Source organism: Gavia stellata, chromosome 3 (assembly GCF_030936135.1).
Source record: "Gavia stellata isolate bGavSte3 chromosome 3, bGavSte3.hap2, whole genome shotgun sequence".
NCBI classification, from domain to species: Eukaryota; Metazoa; Chordata; class Aves; order Gaviiformes; family Gaviidae; genus Gavia; species Gavia stellata.
The window spans coordinates 6,083,379-6,106,810 of NC_082596.1; the positions used below are offsets into that span (position 1 = coordinate 6,083,379).

General features: G+C 44.0%; 1 protein-coding gene across 1 annotated transcript in view; it reads left to right on the plus strand.

Moving 5' to 3' along the window:
• COL22A1 (collagen type XXII alpha 1 chain) overlaps positions 1 to 23,432 on the plus strand; it is a 214,464-nt gene that overhangs the window by 71,727 nt on the left and 119,305 nt on the right. Inside the window, exons 6-11 of the mRNA XM_059815813.1 lie at positions 1,701 to 1,976; positions 3,027 to 3,107; positions 3,716 to 3,829; positions 4,411 to 4,455; positions 9,787 to 9,840; positions 10,628 to 10,663. Of these exons, the coding sequence (XP_059671796.1) occupies positions 1,701 to 1,976; positions 3,027 to 3,107; positions 3,716 to 3,829; positions 4,411 to 4,455; positions 9,787 to 9,840; positions 10,628 to 10,663 (606 nt within the window). The remainder of the gene's footprint in view (positions 1 to 1,700; positions 1,977 to 3,026; positions 3,108 to 3,715; positions 3,830 to 4,410; positions 4,456 to 9,786; positions 9,841 to 10,627; positions 10,664 to 23,432) is intronic.

Below are 23,432 nucleotides of genomic sequence, written 5' to 3' on the forward strand. Positions count from 1 at the left end.
CAGTGAAGGATAGGTGCAGTTTGAGGACGTAGCTAACTGAGTTTCAGACAATGGTAAAAGGTTCATATGAAAATTATTATCAGCTGCACTTTGTTAAATAAAACATGACTTACTGTGCTACATGCATTCCTAATTCCTGCAGAGTGACAATGTGTGTGTATATCACTCAGTATTTCTTGTAGACAGGTGAAAACTTGAACCGCTTAGGCAGGGAGAGAAAAAAGCACTCAAGATTCTCAGTAATATTTTCAAAAGTGCCTTATGTTGTGGTGCCAGAAGTGCCTTAGAGCCTTATGAGCCTTGTTTCGTGTAAAGTTAGTAGTGGATTGGCCACTACGTTGCAGACCTGCATAGCTTACAGACTGCAGGCACTTCTGAGCTAACGCTGATCCGAGGTGGTGTTTCCAGCCAACACGGTGCTCAGCTGCATGGAGATGTTGGGTCAGATCTGGAGTCAGCCTACCCTGAGCTGCTTACATCAGACACGGCTCGGTGCCGATGCGGCCAAACTCATTGCAGCTCTGCAGCTTGTTGACGCACTGTTTGTTCCCCTGGCTCTGCACTTTGTTCCATTCCCTGCTGCTTGCTGGTAGAAATCAATCTGTAAATGAACTAAAAGTATAATGTCTTCAAAAGCCTATTTTTGCCTGCTCCATAGCTTGCAACACAGTGGGGGGATGTAGCAAGATGCTGTTAGGAATGGCTTGTAGGGGGAGAAAGGCACAAACAGGTAGAGGGAGAAAGATGGAGGGAGGCAGCGGTGGGATTTTGATTCTGCAGTGATCAAGTGGAGTGACATGATTTAATACAGAATTAAAATGGACTTTTTTTTCCACTCTTACTTGAAAATGCTTTGCTTAAGAATGGGCACTTAGGACCTCATTTCTTGTGTGTTACATTTGATCATTTTAGTCAGAAAGGAAGACATTTGAGGCTATCTGTCCTTAAACCCTTCTAACCTTCCCGTACCCCTAGGTATCGTCTCTTCTATTTCTAATTAACCTGATTAGGCCAGGAACCAGTCTTCAGCACTGACTTAAAGTGGCACAGCCTGGCTGTGTCCACACTGTGTAATACAAAGTCCTAGGTCTCCTCTGAGCCTAAGGCATAATCGTTATTCTGTGTTTCAGTTTTCTGTTCAAAATGGATGAAACAAAGTGTGGGCAGTGCTACAGCTCAGCAGACTGGTTTCATACCAGGCAATGAGGAATTTGTCCATGCCCGATGGGCGGGTGAGGACATGTGATGGGTACTAAAGAGGACAGAGCCTGATGGGAAGTAGTGGAGGAGTGCACAGGGTAGAGGGGTACGAAACAGCCTCAGCTTTGTCTGTCTGCCTTTGGGTAGATGCCTCTGACATGTGCTACTACCCAACCATGCCCGAGCATTGCCTGGGAGGCATCAAGGTGGCACGTGCTGAAACCATGCCAAGGATTGTACTCAAAAGAGAAGTCTTTAGATGGTCATGAGTCTCCACCCAAGCCTGTGCCCTGCCCTGTCTTATTTACTAGAACAGGTGTAGGCTCCCTGTCTGACTTCATATCTCACACAAAACTCTGTCTTCTGCTCTTTGCTTGGGCTTCTCACCACATGCTGCTGTACCATCCCTGACTTTGGGGTGTCAGTTGCAATGGAAGGAAGGCAGGAGGAAGGAGGAGGCTTTGTACTTTACTAGAAATATCATCTCTGTCTGCCCATAGGTCTCGATCCGACTGGACGGAGAGAACAAAGCTGTGGAGTACAATGCCATTGGGCTCACCAAGGACGCTGTGAGAGTGGTCTTCCGAAATGCACGAGTCAGCGATCTTTTTGACCGCAGCTGGCACAAAATTGCCCTCAGCATTCAGTCAAAGGCTGTCTCACTTTACATAGACTGCAGACTGGTGCAGATGCTGCCTATTGAAGACAGGGAAAATATTGACATTCAAGGAAAGACTGTGATTGGCAAACGCTTGTATGATAGCGTCCCCATTGATGTAAGTACTGTGTGTGCTGATCAGAGCTGGGGCAATGTTCAGCACTGGGTTTGCAGCATGTGAATGGGGTTGGGGGGGGTTGTGTTGTAATTGACCCTTTTCCTGAAGCAGCATCACTGATACACTACCTGTGTTAGATAGCTGAGACAGTCTGGCACCTCATCATGTACAAGACTTGCTGTCCTTCTATGTCAGACTGTCAGTACCTCTGTAATAGGGATTAAAAATGAGAAATTCATTTCATCTTTCTGTCTAGTCCCAGAATGTTCTATAGTTAAAATCAGAGACAAACCCATCCACAAATACTGTCAGACTGGGTGCTGAACTACACCCATAAAGGTCTTTTGCTGTCTGATCTTGGCATTATGAATGTTTCCACCTGTGATAAGAATAGATGGGGAAAAAAAGAAAGCTCGTTAACTCAGGAGAGTCATGATATATTCTCAGTTCCTCATAAAAGATATCTGATATTAAATCACTCTTGCTCCAGTTGAACCGAAGTTGAGACCTGCAGGTTGGACCTGATTGTCCAGCAGCAGTGTTAACCCAGTATATGCATGATTATTTGGTGTTTTGAGATTTGTGTAATCTTTCTTAGCTGTGCAAAATGGATGGAATGTGCATATTAAATGTGCTAATAGCATTTCTCACACAGGGGTAAATGGTCAGAAGATGCAAGGCACAACAGGAGAAAAACAAACTTTATGTCTAGATGAAATTCTAAGAAGGATGGAGGTGGTCTCAGACAGAAATTTGGCCAGGACGTGGGGATAAGCATGCCTCCTTATTTGTATGAAAGCCTGCACCAGAATTTTAATATGCATATTCCGTGTCTCATTAGCTCAACACTCTTGAAGCACGCTGAGGTATCGGTCCATTATTGATACAGAGAGAGATAGATATTGACTACAGGATCTATAGAATCACTGTGAATGTAGCCCCGTCTGGCTTTTGTTTGTATTTGTCTGCACTGTTTGTATCCAAGTAAAAGGACATGCTGTCTTTAATAATTTACTGTCTCTGAGACTATTGCCTCACTTTGTCTTCTAGTTTGATCTTCAGCGGATGGTTATTTACTGTGATTCTCGGCATGCTGAGCTGGAGACCTGCTGTGACATTCCCTCTGGACCAGTAAGCTGCTTTTTGCCATTTACTCATTTTCACATGAACACTTTTCGTTGAAATCCATTATATAAATCAGGGAATATATGACAGTGTGGGATTATAATTTTTTTAATAGTGGTGAATGAAACCTAACTATATAATTGGTAATGTAGCAGTGCCAGAAGAAGATCACTGCAGAGGGATGAGTATGAGGAATTTGAAGTTTCCAAGTTGCTCTTTCTTTGTCAAACTGTCAGAGGAAACAAAACCCTGAAGTGATGGTGGAACAGCAGAAATTCAGCATGAAATATTCAACATGTTTCCCACTGGTTTTATTTGGGAAGAGCTAAAACGGTGCCAGTTGCTGCTTAGTTTCCTGTGCCCAGCTCTCATTAGAAACTTCCACCCTCCTTTCACTCTTCTCCCCTCCATCCTGGTTAAAGAGATTCATTGTTCATTTTGCCACACTTTTTCCCATTGCTTGAATGAATGGCTTTTGTGGAATGTCGTTCCTCACCACGACTCATTTAGCTGTGCGTTATCCAGTAATGCCTATGCGGTTTCTCTAAAGCGGGTGGAAGAGGAAGCTTTTTAGCATAAAAGGCTTCATCATGACCTTGAGTGTTTGGGTGTAGTGCCAGGTCACGGTCCTGACGGAAGCACCTCCCCTGGAAGTGAGGCCCACTGTTGGCAATGAGCAAGTTGCCCACCTCAAGACTCTCAACTGCTCCTGTCCTGCTGGACAAAAGGTGAGTGTTGAGATGAGTGTGTTTCATCTGAGACATGCTGGAAGGGTTTGGAAATAGGGGTATGACACCGTGCGAGTGAGTTATAAGAAGGGCTGTATTTGTTTGTGAAGCGCTTTAAGACCTAGTGGTGGAAAGCACTTCATAGAAAGAGCCAAGCATGTGTTATTCACAGGTGGGATGTCTGTAGAGGTAACGGCAGTCTTTGCAGGTGTTATCTCTTTACCTAATTCATTGATTTTGATCATGCTGGTAGTCCTGGTAGCAACCTTGAAAACAAAGTGGTTACTCTTATCCAGCCCAGTTATGTGCATCCTTCTTCAAATCAAAAGGAAAAGATTCTGGAGGTAAATATGGGCAAAGTATAAAAATCTCATAGCTTTTAAAAGCTTAGATTGGCTGTGACTAAGACCTCTGAGAAACCAGATTCACTGTCATTTCTCTTGAGGGCATGTAATTTTTAGTCTGTTCTCTACTAAAACCTGAAAACATTTTTGTTGTCCTCAGTTGCTGAGGGATTGGGCCTCTTGCTCTGTTATACAATGAGAAGATCAGTCTGACGAATCGTGGTTTTTTTGTCTTAGGGGGAGAGAGGTCCAATTGGCCCTGAAGGTCCTAAAGGTCAAAAGGTCAGTAATACGTGCTAGTTCATTTCTTCAGTAAAAACAACAACAAAGAAAACATTTTTAAGAGTAAATTGAGGAGTTTATTTTGAGGTTTGAGAAATAAGAGTCAATCTGGCATATGACTGAGTTCAGATACTTTTGGATGAGCCTGGGAGTGCAGGAGACTCTGGCCATCTTGTATCTTTGCCCCAGGCTTGCATTTGATCTTCTCTGTTGCTGCTTTATGTCATTCTTAGAGTAAGTGTGTTCCAAAATCTTTTCCTGTAGCTTCTAAACTGGCATTTTTGCAAGTTAGTGTTATTGACTAGGTCATGGACAGCTTTCATGAGAAGTCACCTGGAAAACCAAGAGCTGCTTCCCTGCTGTGCCTCGCTCAGCAGTACTAGGTATCCATAGGTAAGGTAGCAGCCTCCCAGCCACACTCCACAAAATTTCCTGAGACTAGGGTAAAAGATTAGCCACAATCTGTTATCCTTAGCAAGATTATCTGAGTCATGAGCTGGTGTTAAATATAGGCCACTTTCCTCAGGACTCTTCTTCCTAGATAACAAGGTAGGAGAGTGGTTGTGATCTCTGCTTAAAGATTCACAGTGCAACCTCTATATTATCCTGCATATTCTGCAAGCTTCTTTGATATGCACAAGTGTACATTCAGCGGTATACCCATTTTCCTTCTGTGCTTGGTTACAAATAGAGCTGAGAGACGATTGACTTAAAGGGAGCACTTGTACTGAAAAAAAACAAAGATTCACAACATTGCTGAAGAAGTGAAAGTTGGTGGTGTTGGTGGTTCCCTGCTTCACCATCTGTGTGATTCAGAAGATGTTTAGGAAACATTTGTATTCAAAACTATTCCCATCTGAATCACTTCTGCAAATTCAGTCACTGAATTTATACCTGTTTGTTGAATAAACTAATTGCATCCCACCAAAAGCTACTCAGTTATTATGAAATGCTGTGGGAGGGGAAAGGAGAAAGCTCTGGGTCTTGGAGGGTCAGATGTCCTCAGCAATATGTTGTGGTTTTTTTGGCAAGGCTTGGTCTGCTGTCTGCAGGGAGAAATTTTGGATGATGAGGAGATGTGTTTTGGAGTATGCTTTCTGCTGGCATGAAAGAACATGGGCGCATTGATGCTCAGATGTGCCTGAGTGAAACTGCAGAAAATGTTTCTTTATGCTTCCATGTGTATATAAATAGCAACTTTCTATTTTAATCTGTGACAGCTTAAATAATGATGGGCTGTTTTGAAGAATGGCAGAATCATGACTGTTGTGAGGAGATTGCAGAAGGACGATGATGATAATAATAAAAGCACCCTGCAGCAACATCCTGTTGTCTTTCACCTCTTTGACAAGGTCTATGTGCTGGTGAGGATGTCTGTACATGGCACACTGCTGGGGTGCAGGAGATACTAGTCGAATACAAAATAGTGTATATCCAATAACAGCATCAGCAGGTTGTCTGTAACAGATCCTGAAATGGCTGTCCCACTCCTTCAGGTAGGTTGCTGAAGAGCTCTGCAGATGTGTGTGACTTTTCCCTGGCTGTAGTGGTCCTCGGCTTGTATACAGCAGAGGCAGGACTCTGGTCACAGTCTCAGGGAGCTGGGGACAACACTTTGGTACAAATGTGACGGTTTGAGACAAATTACTTAGCTTCTCTATCTGCTAAGTAAGGCAAGTAATAGATTTTACTCCTGACTTGCAAAGATGATGTGATTAAGTGATGTATACCACCCTTAACAGCAGTTCTTGCATCACTATTGCCAAGGACCAGCTTGTCACAGTCCCTGCTCTATGTGCAGGAGCTAATATCTCTCTCCTCCACTCTCTCTGTGCAACGTTATCGAGCTACCCAGACTGAAATGCTGGCCATGAGGAAGAAAGTGAATGCTATTTGCAACTCCCCAATATTACCACCTGGTACTTTATTAAGGAAAGACTAAGGCCTCACAAAAATATGAGTGACTTCTGCAATATGTGGTTGTAAGTGTCCGTAATATGTTTTAGGATCATTCAACTTGACTTTTCATTTCTAAGGTGCAAGGGTTGTGCTTTAAAGCTTTGTTGTTTTGTAATGAGGAGGGCTGTAAAGCTTTTTTATGGTAATGAATGTCAAAGATTTCTATTTGTTACTTGTGTCCAAGAGCTGAGGCTTCAAGAAACACTAAAAAAAGTATCATAAGATCTCTACTATACTCTTAGGTTTGATTATAACAGGCTAAAAAGCGAGTACAGCGTAAGAAAAGACCAAGCATTCATTGACTAAACAGAGAGGTGGGAGTAAACAAATGAATAAGGAAAGAAATTATCAGAAAAAGGTGGATTCAGAGTGACCTCAGGACTCTGAGTCAAAATTCATCATTTTCTATATAGACACCATCACTACTGAGCACCTCTAATTTGGGATGAATTGCAAAGCTGAAATCTACCCCTAAATAACTGGGGCCCAAGAGATATTTAGGTAGGCTGCAGGTACTTGAGCATTATCCAAAAATATTTTAGAGGCTGATAGTGAGAAATGCTCTGTGAGAGACTACATGGCCTTATAAGAACCCAGGAAAGCAGCTGGTTCAGCTGTATCAGAAAAACAGCACACAGCTGGTGGGAGTCACCTGAGAAATGAGTCCCACCAGGGGATACTAATAGGGAGAGAGGTCAGTGTTAAAAAGATAAAGCACCCCCCCTTTGCCCCAAAACAGGGATCTTTGGAGAGGTTGACAAAGGTAGAAGGACTGTGAAGCTCCTTCTCTAAGCTAAGATGGTTTTTGGGGTTGGCTTTGTTTTTTTTCCCTAGACCAGTAGTATCTGGTGGCTTTTTTGCTCTTTATCCAAAGAAGGAATAATGGCAATGTGGTTCTTTCTGTTTTCTTTTTTTTTTTTTTTTTTTTAAAAATGTCAGTTTGAGGGTCTGTTAAGTAAAGTGAATGTGGCTGTTGTCTATCTGAGTTGAAGATGGAGAGACTGGTGTTTAGGCTCATCTATCCTGAGCTCCCATAGCTTATTCCTTCTTTTAGGGGAGGAGGTTTGGACAGGCTTTTCTTACGGTACTATGTGACCAGTGGAAATATTCAAAGTGTATAACCAGTGTAGGAAGATAACGAGCTTCTGTTCCTCTGTAAGTCTCCAAAGGCAGGGCAAAACAGGAGCTCTTGCAGTTATCAGAAAAAGTGAAAAAATCCCTGAGAGATGAACACCTCTGCCTCAATCATCCGTGCTGCCAAACTGAAGGTAATGCATGGAGACACAGCGTACGTGTTTTGGAAAGAGATACAGTAAAGGATGGTATTGGGAAGAGTGAGGCAGGAAATAACTTTGGAAGAATTGGCTAACATGCCTGAAGCTGGGTCCTATTGATAAATTTTAGATGCTAACGACAGCCCAGTCTATTTTCCTTCCGTACTCACTCTGCATGCTGTGTTGCTTGCAGGCAGCCAGGCTGGCGGATTGGGGCACTGGGCTGATGGTCAACAGGCTTCTGCTCTTTTCCAACTGCTATCAATCCAAGTTCAAAGAAAATCACTTCTCTTTGAGAACTGTTTTTGTCCACATCATAGAAATGACGTTGCTTATCTGCCTTTGGGTAGTTTGTGAAGTCCAGTGTATTAGACATGCTCTAGTAGGATGTATTTTTTCCTCCAAATCAGAAAGGAGTTTTGATGTACTTTAAGTGACTTAAGAGATGGTTGCATAAAAACTTTCATTAATTTTGCCACAGCCTACTTGAATGGACCGTGACATTGTTTTTGCATATATGCTACTTGCTCTGTGAGGTTTCTTTCTTTTGGTAAAAAAAAAAAATGATAAGGCTAAAGAAAGAAACTTTCATATTTTCCATGCTTTCAAAAGCCTGTCTTCATCCAAGGGGAAGAAAGCATGGTCACGAAAAATATTTCAGTGTCTGGTGCAGCTAAGCACATTTTTTGGAGCATAGATCAGGGCAAATTGAATAGAGCCACAAAATTAAATCCTACTGTGGTCCATGTGGGGAGATTTGGGGAGTACAGGGGTCACCAGACTTATTGCTGCTGTTGTACTGGAGGGTCCTGCTCCAGGTCTGAGACTTTTTCCACTTGATGCCATGTCTACACTGAAGTCCAAAGTGCCTAAACTCCCTATGAGGAAAAGACGATGGAAGGTATAAATAGGTGAGGACATCGTATTTGTTAGTGATGGATGGGGAGCTCAGCACAGCGTATTTCTGGCATATACCTTTTGGGTGAGGATCAGGCAGGAGCCTAGGTAGAGGTGTGTGGGCAGAGCCCTCTGCTCTCCAGCAGCTCCTGGTGCTAGAGGTGTTGAAGGAACTGCTGGCAGCACTGCACATAGCCTTAAACTAGTCTTAGTAATGGGTATATCCTCAGCTGGTCCTTCTTCCAGTTTTGTGACTGCGAAGCAGTATGTGAAAATGATTTGTATTTTTTCTGCACTTGCTGTTTTTGTCACCACTTTTAGCTCTGTATCTGATGAATATTTATGAAATGACGCATCTTCTTTTGATTCCTTATCCCTTTCACCCCTGTCCTTTTTAGGAGACAAGTGAAGAAAAAGTTTTGTTGTTTTTTAACTGACTGTTTTTCTCTTTCCTCCCTATGTATTTGCTTCTCCAGTTTTCATTCCTCTACCCATCATAATTTGTATGTTTTCAGCTATCTTTTCTCTGTGTTCCCTTTCCTCTCTTTCACTGGAGCAAGCAAGGAGAGTGACTCTGTGTGTTGCACAATTCTGCGAGGGAAGGGAGGAGTTAGCTGATTGTGAAAATTTAGTGTGAATGAAAACAATGGGGTTTGAATTTTTTTTTTAAATAGCTCTAAAATCTTGACAATGTTTACAGGTTTATTTTTTGCATATTTTAGATATGCACCCTATAGGTCTTAATGCAAACCACCCTTCCAAGTCCTTTCTGGCTTAATAGAAAATACAGACTTCTGAAGTACCTCGCCAGAGAAAGCCCTCTGCCTTGCCAGTGCACCCTGAAGGCTTCTAATAGTATTTTCATACAAAGAATAGAACATAAAATCAATCTGAGAACTTGGACATTCAAGTCAGTATAAATGCAATGAGGTACACCCAGTCCTTATGGCAGGAGCTGAAATCTTGGCAGTAGAGACTGGTGGGTCCAGAAGTGTCCACAATCTCAGTCAAACTCTTGTTGCACTGCTTCCCAAAAAATCAAAGTGACGGAAAGCTGACCACAAAATACAAACACTAATGTGGGACACTTCACAAATGAGTCCAATAAGGAGGCATAAGAGGAAATCTCACTTGTTATTTCTATGCCTGTCAAGAAAGGAATGTATTAACTCTGTGGTATTAACACTCTTTCTTTTTCAAGGGAGAAAGTGGCAGCCAAGGGCTTCCTGGACTCAGAGGAGAAAAAGGAGAGTCAGTAAGTAAGAAATACCAGAATGATTTTACGTAAGGAGATGGAAATACAGGTAGTTGTTTTCTCCTTTATGGTGAGAATTCGCTCACAATGTCAATGTGCCCTGGTGAATATGTTCCCTCTTCTGGGCCTTTATCCCAGGGGAAAGCTGAACTTTCTGGCACTCAATGGTATTTCTTGGAGGGGGGGAAATGGGTTGATTCATCCCTGAATACAGCTGATAACTGACTTAGTATTGGCCTTCTAATTAAAATAAGTAACTTGGGTGTGCTTGATTATAGCACAGCTGCACATCCAGTGGGGACAGTATGAGGCAACTGAACACAAGGAAGATACAAATCTCTCTCAACTCTTTTACATTCAGATGACCAAGATACAGCTTTCCCCAGCTGCAATTAATGCAAATGCCAGACTGAGTTTTTAGGCGAGAAAATCTTTAACCCTATGTAAAATTCATTCTAATAAGGTTGTTGGCATCTTTGATTTTGGATATGTAGTATCAGGCTCTGCCCTGAATAGAAAATAAGATGTTCTTCTGGCTGCAGTAGGAGAATTGGGGATAGGTTTTCTATTTTAATTTGTCACTGAATTATTATCAAGGAATTATTTTGAAAGAAAATTACTTTCCTTATAGTAGCTGTCCTGTGACTTGTGTGTCTATATACATATATGTAGATGTGATAGATATATCTCAGATATATAACAAGGAAAACATGAAATACATATTTATAGTGTCGTTTGACATTCTTGATATCAAATGTACCTTTTTCCCCTCTTCTTTCATTTTTAGGGCAGAGCCTATGGCAGAGGAGAAAAAGGAGAAAAGGTAAGATCTAATCCTTCATTGGACTAATTAAATGAGAGTCGCTTGCTGTTGCCTTCTGTAGCTCAGAGGCTGCTTTCAGAGTGCATAGGATGCAAGAGATGTGATACAGTTGGATCTTTGTGGGGAACTTTTATAGTGTTATGCCTCCTTCTGCAGAAAAGCTTTTGAGTGTTCGTTGCTTTTCCCCTTCATGTTCTTTGAGTTTCCTTTATGCATTGGCCATGTAAAATGCTATCAAATTGAAATCATAATCTTTGCTTTGTGTAAGCAGCAGTGAGTTTGTGGAGGATAATGCAGTAAAACAACTGGCTGGAAGGATGAAAATCAAAGGGAAAGTATAATTTTGAGTTTATTGAATTTTCAACAGGATTAAATTTGGGTCATGAGGAGACTGCCACACTGTTTCTTTTAATTGGGTATTTTCATTAATAACCTGAAAGACAAAAGCCAGAGTATTTTCCTACCGCAAATATTAGGCAGGACAGAGTATTGAGACTTGGAGGTTAAAAGTAAGAATACAGAACAACCATTGAAAAGTGCTAGGTTATCTGTCTTGGAAAATACATTCAATGGTGATCAACAATGGGAAACAAGTAGCATGACTCGACTAATTTGCATGAAAAAAGATGTTGGTTTCCAGGCAATTCTGGCTGCAAATTTCCCATTTCCCACAACAAAATGAGGCTGCAGACCTAGACTGCAGAGAATTAGCTCTTTCTCTCTGTAGCTCCATATCCCACCTGGTTGTGGGTGTTTTCCTTATAACCAAAACGAAATTTTAAGTTGTGGGGAACAATGGGAAAAGATTGACAGGAGGGTCTAGGAGACAGATGGATGTATTAAGGAAGAAGTCATGGTTCATACTGAAAATGGGATTAAGAATCTGTGGAGCTGTTTTCCAGGGGGTCTGTGGCTACCCAATTGCTCAGGGAATTTAATATAATATTGGATTGTGGTCTGAAAGGAAGAATGCTGCACTAGAGAGAACATGGCATTTATGGCCATTGCATCTTCTCATTTGTTCTTTCTATGATTATGATTTATTGATTGTATATAGTGGTAATGCATCATATGAAATTACAATCTAAATGAGGGTTGCTCATGGCAGGCAATATTATCGAGCCAGGCTAGAGACATGGGGGCTATAAAGCACACACTTCTGCATCCATCTTCTTGCAGTCCTCCCACCGACAGCCCCTATTTAGCCTTTGAGACTCAGGGATTCAGCCTTTGGAAACCAGCTCGTGTTTGGCAGGTGGTGAGAGTCAGCAGTCTGATGGGAAACATGAAGTTTACGATATGAGTTGTGCTGCAGTTGAAGCAAGTTCTTGTTTTCTTATGTTTTGATCTCTGCAGAAAAGTATCGGAAAACATCACTCCATCTGTGCTATTGTCATGCCTAGAAAAATAGGTCTGCAACTCTGGCTTGGAGGGGAAAAAATAAAAAGGCCTCGCAGTATGTGCAGAACTTCTTTGACTGGGATAGCCAAACAACATTGACTGGCCCAAATGAATGTGTAGGCACGGAGATCCCAGAGTTTATGGCCAGCTTGTTTTGTTTATTTGGTACTCATGCCAGCCGAGGCAGCTTATCCTCATCTGTGGAGGAAGTGTATTTGGTACCCAGTGTGTTTGTGCCCCATGTCTGCCCAATGGCTGAGTGTCAGTGCTGTTGCTGGTGGAGAGCAAAGATGTATCAGCTGTACATTGTTGGCTTGATTAAAAAGGGAGCCTGGGGATATAGAATCATAGAATATCTCAAGTTGGAAGGGACCCAGAAGGATTATTGAATCCAACTCCCTGCTCCTTGCAGGACTGCCTAAAAGTGAACCATGTGACTGAGAGCATCATCCAGACACTCCTTGAACTCTGACAGGCTTGGTGCCCTGACCACTTCCCTAGGGACCCTGTTCAGTGACTGACCACCCTCTCCATGAAGAACCTTTTCCTAATGTCCAATCTGAACTTCCCCTGACACAGCTTCATTCCGTTTCCTCTTGTCCTATTGCTGGTTGCCAGAGAGGAGATCAGCACCCCCCCCTCCGCTGCCTGCCTTGAGGAAGGTGTAGACTGCAATGAGGTCACCTTCTCTTCTCTTCTCCAAGCTGAACAAACCAAGTGACCTCAGCTGCTCCTCATAAGTCTTGCCCTCAAGACCTTTCACCATCTTGGTCACCCTCCTCTGGACACCCTCTAATAGCCTGAAGTCCTTCTCGTACTGAGGCTCCCAAAACTGCACATGGTACTCGAGGTGGGGCGCACCAGTGCAGTGTAGATTGAGACAATCGCCTCCCTCAACCATCTAGCTACACTGTGCTTAATGCACCTCAGGACACGGTTGGCCCTTTTGGCTGCCAGGGCACACTGTTGACTCATATTCAACTTGCCATCAATCCCAACACCCGGATCTCTTTCCGCAGGGTTGCTCTCCAGCCTCTGGTCCCCCAATTTGTCTGTGTAACCAGGATTACTCCATCCCAAGTGGAGAACCTGGCACTTGCTCTTGTTGACTTTCATATGGTTGGTGACTGCCTAGCTCGTGAGTCTATGCAGATCTCTCTGTAAGGTGTCTCTTCCCTTGAGGGAGTCCACAGCTCCTCCTAGTTTATTATCATCTGCAAACTTACTTAATGTACATTCGATTCCTGTGTCTAGAACATTTATAAAAACATTAAAGAGCACTGGCTCTAAAATTGAATGCTGGGTACCCCACTGGTGACCTGCTGCCAGCCTGATGTAACCCCATTTAATATAACTCTTTGAGGCTGACCCATCAGCCAATTGCTCACCTAACGCATTATGGATTTGTCTAGTTGTGTGCTGGACACTGTTCAGAAGGATACTGTGAGAGAGTATCAAAGACTTCACTAAAATCCAAAACCAACCACATCTACTGGCCTCCCTTGGTCAACTAGATGGGTGAATTTGTCATAAAAGGAAATTAAGATGGTTAAGCAGGACTTCCCCTTCATGAACCTGTGCTGGCTATGACCAATGACTGCATTGTCTCTCAAGTGTTTTTCAATAACTTGCAGAATAATCTTGTCCATAATTTTACCAGGCACTGAAGTGAGACTGACAGGCCTGTAATTACCACGGGCTTCCTTCTTTCCTGTCTTGAAAATTGGTACATCTGCCAGCTTCTAGTTGACTGGGACCTCTCCAGGCTCCCAAGACCGTTGAAAAATAATGGAGAGAGGTCCCGTGATAACATTGGCCAGCTCTTTCAGTACCCTGGGATGAATCCCATCAGGCCCCATGGATTTGTGCGCGTCCAGCTGGAGCGGCACATCTCAAATAAGTTCAGAGTCAGCTGGGAGTTTATCACCCCCCCAGTCACGGTCTTCCAACACAGGTCTCCGGGGGTCCCAGGGCCCATCATTGGTGCTGAAGACGGAGGCGAAGGAGGCATTAAACACCTCTGCTTTGTCTGCGTCCCTATTTGTGAGGTGACCGACCTCATCAAGCAATGGACCAATGTTATTGCTGATCCTCCTTTTGCTGTTAACATATTTAGAAAAGCCCTTTTTGTTGTCCTTCACAGTGCTGGCCAGTTTGAACTCTAATCGAGTTTTGGCTGCGTAAGTTTTCTTCCTACACTGGTGAACAGCATCTTTGTAGTCCTTTTGTGTCGCCTGTCCTTGCTTCCAATGTTCATACACTTTTCTTCTCCACCTGAGTTCTAGAAGATCTCTGCTCAACCAGGCTGGCCTTCTGCCCTACTTGCTTGACTTCCAACAATTTGGAATTGCCTGCTCTTGCGCTCTTAAGAGGCAGCTCTTAAAAAGTGACCAGCTTTTATGGACCCCAATACCTTCAAAAGCAGATTCCCAGGAGACCTTACTAGCTATCTCCTTCAGCAGCCCAGTCTGCTCTCCTGATATCCAGGGTCTAAGTTCTGCTGGCAATTTTTCTCCTATTGCAAACGATTTAAAACTCGAATACTTTGTGGTTACTGTGACAAAGACAACCACTTTGCCCACGAGTCCCTCTGTGTTTACAAACAACAAATCTAGGAGGGCACATTTCCTAGTCTGTTCCCTTAGTACCTGCACCAAGAAGTTATCTTCAACGTGTTTCAGAAATATCCTGGGTCTGTTTGTGTCTGCTGCATGATACTCCCAGTTGTTGTCTGGGAAGATAAAATCACCCATAAGGACAAGGGCAGTTGGTCTAGATATATCCCTTAATTCCTTGTAGAATAGTTCATTGGTGGTGTCATCCTGTCTGGGTGGTTGACAGTAGACTCCCACAAAATCTCCTTTATTTGCTTTCCCCTTCATCCTTGCCCCGTTGATCTCAACCGTGTCATCGCCAAAGGTAAGCGCCATACAATCCAACATCACTTACATGCAATGCCACCCCTCCACTTCGCCTGCCCTGCCTATCCCTCCTGAAGACTATAGAACTGTCCATCATGGCACATCAGTCACAGGACTCATCCCACCAGGTCATAGCTCTGGGACTAGGCCAAAGCTTCCAGCTCCTCTTTTTCATTCCTCGTGCTACGTGCATTAGTACATGGACATTTCAAATGTGCTCCAGTGTCCTCAGCACATTGTGGAGCAGACTGAAGGACCTCTCTAGCACACCATTCCTCAAATATTGGTGTGCCACCCCTGGGCTTGTCTGTAGTGAGCCTGGTTTTATCCCTTCCCTTCTTCAAATCTGGTTTAAAGCTCCTTCCATGAGCCCTGCTAACTCCTGCACAAAGATCCTTTTCCCCTTTGAGACAGGTGTACCCCATCTGCCACCAGCAGGTCTGGTGTCATGGAGATTGACCCATGATCAAAAAACCCAAAATTCTGCTGGTGACACCAGTCAAGATGCTATGCATTGATCTGCTGGGTCTTCTTGTTTCTTCCCTCATCCTTCCCTGCAACTGGAAGGATAGAGGAGAACACTACTTGTGCTCCTGATCCCTTAACCAGTTGTCCCAAGGCCCTGAAGTCTCTCTTGATTGCCCTTGGACTTCTTGTTGCAACTTCAGTGCTGCCTACATGAAAAAGCAATAATGGATAATAATCTGAGGGCTGTACCAGGGTAGGACGTTTTCTCATCACAGGCCCAGGGAGGTGGCAGACTTCCCTATGAAGTGGGTCCGGTCAGCATATTGGGCCTTATATTCCCTGCAGAAAGGAGTCCCCCATGACAATGCTGGGTCTTTTTTACGTAATGGAAGTGGTTTTGGTGCAGGACATTGGCTGAATTAACCTTGGTGACACCTCCAACCTAGATGAACCATCATTCTTGTCATTGTTCGGTTCCATGTGCAGAGCCTCATACCTATTACACAAGGGCACCTTGGAAGGTGGGGAAGTGGCAGAGGAGATGCGCCTGCTGTGCTAGGCAGGAACTTGTCGCTGTTGTCACCTGTACCTTTAGTCACCACGTTCCGTGGGGTGGGGAGAGGATAGGGAATCCTCCGTATCATGTGTCCTGTCTGCCTGACAGCTCTGTCCCCGGGATGGCAGGGTGTGGTTCCAGTAGTCTCTCTCTCTCTCAGACTCCCTGATACTCCCCAACCTACTCACCTCCTCCCGAGCTCTGTCACCAAGCAGAGGAGTTCCTCTGCCTGGTCACACCTCCCACAGCTGTGCTCACTGCTGCCGTTCGGTGCTGGTGTAAGAGCGGGGCACACCCCGCAGCCTGACACCTGGCTGGCAGCGTGTTCCCACCGGAGCTCTGCCTGGGACGCTGCGTCAGTCGCGGCGGGCGCAGAGTTTAGAGAGACCATGGCCTTCTTCCGGATAGATACTGTTTGTCCCTGGTAGAGCAGGCAGAGCTTCCGCACCCCTCCTGCGTGCCCTGCTACATGAACTGTCGCTAGCGCTCCCCCGGGGTTTCCTTTATAGGTGTGGGAGCTTGGCCGCTGTTGCTCCTGGCCCTGCCCAGATCTCATCAGCTGCTGTGGTGTGAGCTGCAGGCTCTTATCAGGTGTCTCCACTCCCCTGAGGTTCCCCTGGTTCAGGAAACCTCCCTGTGCACTGCGCTAGAGCACTCTGCTACTGATCGTGCCAGCACCAGAACTGCTCGCCTCGGCGATGTGTTTGTGTGTATAATTTTTCCTGAACAGAAAAGATCATTGCAGGGTCAGCCTTCAGGTGCAAAGGTGAGCCTTCAGGAGCAGAAAGGGGTAGGACTGTAAGTGGGGGGATAAGCCATGCAGGTGGTGTGCATACGATGGATGGCTGTTGCGTGTAGGAGTGGAGTACAGTGTCTGTGTCTTGGCGTCAGAAGAAGTGCCTATGAGACAGAAGTAGCCAAAACCACGGGGAGCTGGGATACAAATGCCTGCAATGCTAGCTGCCATCTATGCTCCTGAAAAAAAAGAGGAGGCCCTATGAAATGAAACCCTTCCCAGAGAGAATACCTGGAAGGAGAGGATTCATGTGGCTCCTTTCTGTTTGCCTGCTGTGCTGCAACGGCTGCATGAGTGTGAATTTTTGTTTTTCACTCTGGCTGTGACAGCTTTATGTTTCCTTCATTTTTTTTATGGGTATGGGCCAGTGCTGGGAAACTGGATCAGAGCTGCTGGACTTCAAACAGCTGCAGTCAGTGCAATTGTTGCTGTGCATGTGCTGTGTGCTCCTTTATAAGCACAAGGCTCATGTCCTAAGTGTTGATAGAATAAAGTTGTCTCACTTTTTGAAAAGACAGAGATGACAAGATTAAAATCATCGCCTTGTCATAGTATTGCTCTTCAGCTGTGCTGGTGCCAAACACCTGCCAGATCATGCTTTTGCCAAGTATTGTGTGTAGGACAATTATGTGAGGTCTGAGGCGTTTGTTGGAGGGCAAATCCCGTGCTTTTGCAGGAGGACAGCAGAGGCACTGGCTTTGCTTCTCCAGGCCATTACCTCAGTTATATCACTAAGTTAAAGCCAAAATGATGTTTGTATTAGAATACATATTATGCTAAGCACATCATTAGTGGTAAACCAAAAGATAATAGCAGCTGTGGCTAAAAACCTAATTCATGTTGACGTGAGCTCTTGTGTGACTTTGAAAACCAGCAAATTCACTGTGATGGCTCAAGCAACAGCCCAGCATGTTCTGCCAGGCCTAAATATCTCAGCCTGGTAGAGGATGCTTTTATGTGCAGAAACATGTATGTTCAGATCAACTAATTGTGCATAGAAATAAAAAAAGAAAATAACAAAATGCATCTACAGGTGCTCATGTAAACTGCACTCAAGTGGATTTCCAGGTTAGGTGTGATTCAGCTGCCACTGCTCTGTATTGGGTCTTAAATTTCCACTGTTGACTGTCATCTTTCAGCCCTTGGAGTATTTAATCCCTGTGGCATTAAATATAGTCTGTTATATTTCTGCTTATAAATGTGTGCCCCTTTACTGTATGTTCATTCAATTGTTTTGCAGACACTTATGTTATTGAACTGATTATTATACGCGGGCAAATATCCAATTCTATAACACAATCACCACGAAAGGCAATGTTTTGGCTTTATTCCCTAGGTTATTCAAAAGGATATTTGCTAGACCAGATGGCCTGGTCCTGCAAGGGTTGTAACTCAAATGCTCAAACCTCTGTTGATCCAAGGGGAGTAGGTGCAGGAGAGGAGTGAAGGCAGAAGGAACAGCTGTAGAGCATTTCTGAGGATGATTCAAGCAAGACGGGGTTTCAGTTTCTCTTGATCAAAGTCAGGGAAATCATGTTTGACAAGGGAGGTTCTGTAGAGTATGAGGTCTGCATTCCTGGGGCACAGCCATCCACATCGTGAGCCAGCCTGCCCTTCTAATGCCTCCGTACAAAGTTTAACTTTGAGGCTTTCAAAAACTTATGCCCTTGTCTTGCGAAGTATAGAGTATTATGCAATGGTGCTGAGCCAGTCTTCTAACATTCTGAAGGCCAATGGTAGTGAGAAGGCTCTGCAGGTGGGAAGGTGCTTGGAAAACTAATGACTTTGGAGGGGATGTGATGAAAATCTGTCAAACTTTGAGTGGGATGGAGATATTAGCAGGAAATTATTTCTCACTGTTTCTTCTGTTGTAAAAGCTAAGGGGAAGAAAATGAACCTAGCTGATGGCAAGTTTAAAATGAACAAAATGAAGTTGCTTTTCATATAGTAGGTATTGGAGCTCCTCTTTGCAGTCTGCTCTGGAGGTTAAAATTTTGTATGTTTAAAAAAGTGCATGTGAGTTAATTAGAGACATCTATAAACATCTAGTCGGTACAAAGACATTATCTCTGCTTCAGGACATCAGTGAGTCTCTGCAAACTGCGATCGGTGATAGCAGGACAGTAGGCTGGATAAGTTTCCCATACGGCCACTGCTGCAGATGGGATAGGAGCTGGCTAGACCTTTGGCGTGACTGCTGGTAGCTCTTCTTAGACTTTTGTACGACTCTTGAATATGCCTAGCATCCTCTCTGTGCAGAAGGGGACCGAAGTTTCCATAGTCCACTCAGGGCTTGGGCCAACACCGTCTATAGCTGTTGAAGAAGAGTAGGGAACACAAGAATGGTGTCATGAAACAATTGGGTCAAGTGATCACTACTGTAATTTTCCACAGGAAACCAGTCTGTCGGAGGAGAAAACTCTAACTGGGAGCACCCACCTTTTCCTGCAGAGGTGGTGGATGAAGGTTTCATTATGGTTTTCACTGGGACTTCCCTCACTAATGTGTTTCCAAGAGTATCCGAGCTTTCCCTTTGTGCTTTATCTGTTTCCCTCCATGCTAATAATCACATACACAGCAATGAATATGAGAAACAACTTTAGTAGATTAAGTCTATATTCTCCTAACAATGTTTTTTTTTTCATGGTAATGACTCGCTCTGATGAAAAATGCAGAGGATTATTATAGGATTTCTAATGAGAATAAAAGCTGTGAAGTGGCTTGGCTTATTCGAGATGCAGTGACTGCAAGACCAAGCATAGAAAAGAAAAACAGGCAGATAGTTAAGGCTCTGGGCTAGGCTGCAGGAGACCCAGGCTTAAAACTTGGCTCCAACAGATTTGCTGACCTTGGGCAAAGCAGCTAGTCTTTGTTCCTGTAAAATGAAGCTGGAGAACCTCTTTCCCTCCAGGCTTTGTGTATCTTGCCTGCTAGATCCTCCAAACAAAGGTTTTTCTTCCCCTTCCCTCACTTGTCTTCCAAATTGGAGTTATTGCCATTTTTAGGGCTTCTGAAAAAGCTGTGGAAATCTACCCTGTTAGATACAGTCTATCCGCACAGAGCCCTGTGCTCTCTGTCTTTGCCCTGAGGCAGCTGAATATGAGAAAGGGCTGACCTGAAAGCCATGTAATTTTTTACCGTGGTGCTGTGCTGTCAGCAGGGCTTACCAAATTAGCACGAGCACAGTGCCTCTGGGTTGGGACTGGCTAGCATCCAGTAACTTGGGGCACAAGCAAATGAGCGCAGTTCTGCCTGCAAAAGGTGCCGCAGACATACTGAATCAGATATTGCATGCTGGTTTGATGGCAAAGGAGAGCTTTTGCTAGGGTATTTTTAAGGAATGCATTTTGGGAGCAGAAGGGCTGTGTGTGTGACTTGGTTGCAAGTAAGGTTCAGGCTGGAAGTGGTATTTTAGGCACACAGAGCTATAATGATTTTTGAGAGTCATGTCCCTGAGTGTCAGGGTGCAGCAAGGACCAGCTGGGCTCTAAGGAAGATGGAGCTGGGACCAATACCATGACTGGCAAGGCAGGGACCTCACCAGCCGGGGCTTATCTCATAGAACCCCAGCAAGGGAGCAGGATGGGTCAGTGATGGTAGCCAGAGGTGCATTGCCAGGCTGCTGCAGCGTAGTTCAAGCAAGGGCCAAAGGTGAGAGCTTAAAAATGGCTTCAATACAAAGGAGGGGGAACAACCATCTGAACTTCTAGAAGCAGGATGTGCTCTCTGAGCACTTACACAATGTGGAGCCTGAGCTTGCACGAAGCAAGAATTAGTCCTTATTCCTGCAACTTCCAAATCAAACTCATTATTGCTCCAAGAGATGATGTGTGTGTCCTTTTCACTGCCGAAACCTTGAGCCTGGTGAAGGAAATGTGCTCCAGTGAGGTTACAGGCCTTGTTTGGGCTGCTGTGATGTTCAGGCATTGTCACCAAGTCCCAAAACTCTTAAATGCCACCCTCTTTACCCAGGACTGGTGAGCTGAAGGGTGTCTCTGACAGCCTAAGGAAGCAGCAGGAGCCTTTGCGCATCAGCATCCAGGTCGGCAAGCAGTGCTCTTTCAGTGAGCAGATCTTGACAGTAACAAGATGGGAAAACATCTCCAAGTTTAGAAATACTATTGAGTTTGAAATTTGAAAACAAAACAAAACCCCATCTGCCCAGTAATTGGTGTTCCTTGGATACTGTGGCTGTGGAAACATTGCCTCCTGGGGGTTTGGCCCTTACCATTCATATCTTCTTACTTTATTGCAGAATAAAAAATAATGTGGGCATAGCTCAAACTGACCTGGTAATGAAAAGTGAAAGTGCAATATCTGCAGGGTTTTTTTATTATTTTTTGTGTTGGGAATCATCTCTCTCAGCAACCATTCTTAGCTACTGACTTCATCTGGTTAAGGTCACTCATCACTTAACCTCTCAGTCCAGCACTTAAACATCTGTATAATAACACTTCATCTACTTTATAAGGCTGTCAGGCAGCTCAGTGGAGTTGTTCAAATCTGTGATTTCTTTTCTGAATCTTCTGGTTAAAAGGTGAGGTATATTAATGTTAGTATCTGCCTCACTTCTCTGAATATGTTCTGAATCCTCTCGTGTAGGCAGGCAGTTTGATTCTGCATGTTGGATATTTTTGAGTCCTCTTAACCGTAGTTGAAGTACATTCTGCACAGCTAAATAACCGTGGTTTGATGGAGTTCTTTCTCTTAATAATTAGAGGGTTTTAGATAAATTCTGTGGTTTTCTGTGACCCAGAATAACAGCTGCAGATTGTAATAAACAACTTGAAGCCAGATCACATACTAATTGTGCATTGTGACAGCTTAATTCTCAGCAGTGCAAGAAGACTAGTAACTTGGGGGTTTTTCCTTACATAAACTTAGAAAACATTTCTTTCTTTTCAGCATTGGCCCCTGGCTGGCAGGTACGTTGCTGGTATATAATGACATCTACTGGCAACCAGAAGTTTGCAAAGTCTCCAGCACTTGTTTCTTTAGAGGATTTCTCTGCCAAGATCCACTGGCAGTGTGGAAAGGAAGCATGTGGGAAAGATTTCCCAACTTTGTGCTTCTTCTGACAGAAGAGCTGGGGGGGACACACACGACATATTGCCTTGATTCTGTCATTGATAACTATTGTTTGAATGTGGGATGCTCCTGAGAGCGATATTGCAGCGGATAGGTATGGATTAGCTGCCTGTTAGGTGGAAAATAAAAAGGTTTCCTAGCAGTCTGGAGCATATACTCTGAAGTGGATCTTGTAGCTTAGTGAATCACAGAGAGCTGAAGCTTACACGAAGCAAGTTGCTATCACTGGTCTATCAAAGGCATCTTAAGTGTTCCCTGCCCCTCTCCCTGCTGCACGTTTTCACACCTATCTGCTTAAGCAGTTTTCCCCTTTCAAAGCTGTGGCCAGGCTGAGTTTCCTTGTTGACAGCTGAGAAGGTGCAGGTGCCTTCTTCATGGGCTCTCTGAAGATGCAGGTGAGACCATGACAGCACCGTGTTTCATGCTGTCCTTTACTTGCCCAAGTACAACCCCGGACATCTTTAATTTCCCCTTTTGGGTCTTTTACCCTTTTTCTTAAGCACTACCCAGAGATTTTAAGTCTCCCAAAGTCCACAAGGCCTATGGTCTCTGGCTTTGACAGAAAGATGGTGATTTCTGTCTCAGATCCTGCTGGGTAATGAACATGCACATAGTAGCAAGTGCCAGTTGAGGAAAATGTGGGTTTTTTCATGTCAAATGTTTATTTTCCTGGTGAAGCGGTGCGTGGACCATTGGCGGTTGTTATTTCAAGAGAATCTGATGCATTTGGTGTTGTAAGTGGGTTTGGGTCTCTGGAGACTCAGTTTGTATTTCTGGCTCTATACCATTGGCTCCATAGGGGATCTTGGCCTTAGCTTTTCACCTTCTTGTGTGTGTTCAAGTAAAATGGAAAGAATGATCATGACCTTTGTAATGCACTCTGAGATGAAAAGGGAGCAGCATCACTTTATAAACAAATATGTCTGGTTGGACCAAAATGATTTATAATTTTGGCAAAAACTTGACTAAGCAGCCTCAAGTATGTTTGGCAGTCAACAGAGGCGTATCACTGCAAGTTGTAAGTAGGTGGTGGTAAGACTTAAGGCAGGATGCTGTCTTCAGTTTGCATGTGACATTTAAAGAGAGATGTGGAGAGATGATGCTCATTGCAGAGAGCCATGAGAAGAATGATCAGTGATTGTGCAAATTTAACCAGCAGGGAGAGATTGAAAGGAATGGGCTCTGCAAGGAGGGGAGAAATCATGAGCTAGATGACGTGGTTAATCTTGAGGAAAAGCTTTCTACATATTTCAGTGAGGTGCCAGAATAAACTCTAAGAGGTGAATGTGGAATATCAGTAGCAGCAGATGTTTAAGAGCAGATCAGCACTGGAGTTTGGAGTGCTTTTACATGGTACTCCTCCACCCTAATGTGCTCTTCTCAAGCTACTAAAATTTTTGAGGTGTGTGTGGAGATCTGAAGCATCAGGAACTTCCCAGAAGCAGAGCAAAAGGAATTAATAGATTTTTCTTGCAAAACAGAATATCAACAAGTACATGGCAAATCATCCACAAGACCAGAACTGTCTTCTGTGTGCTA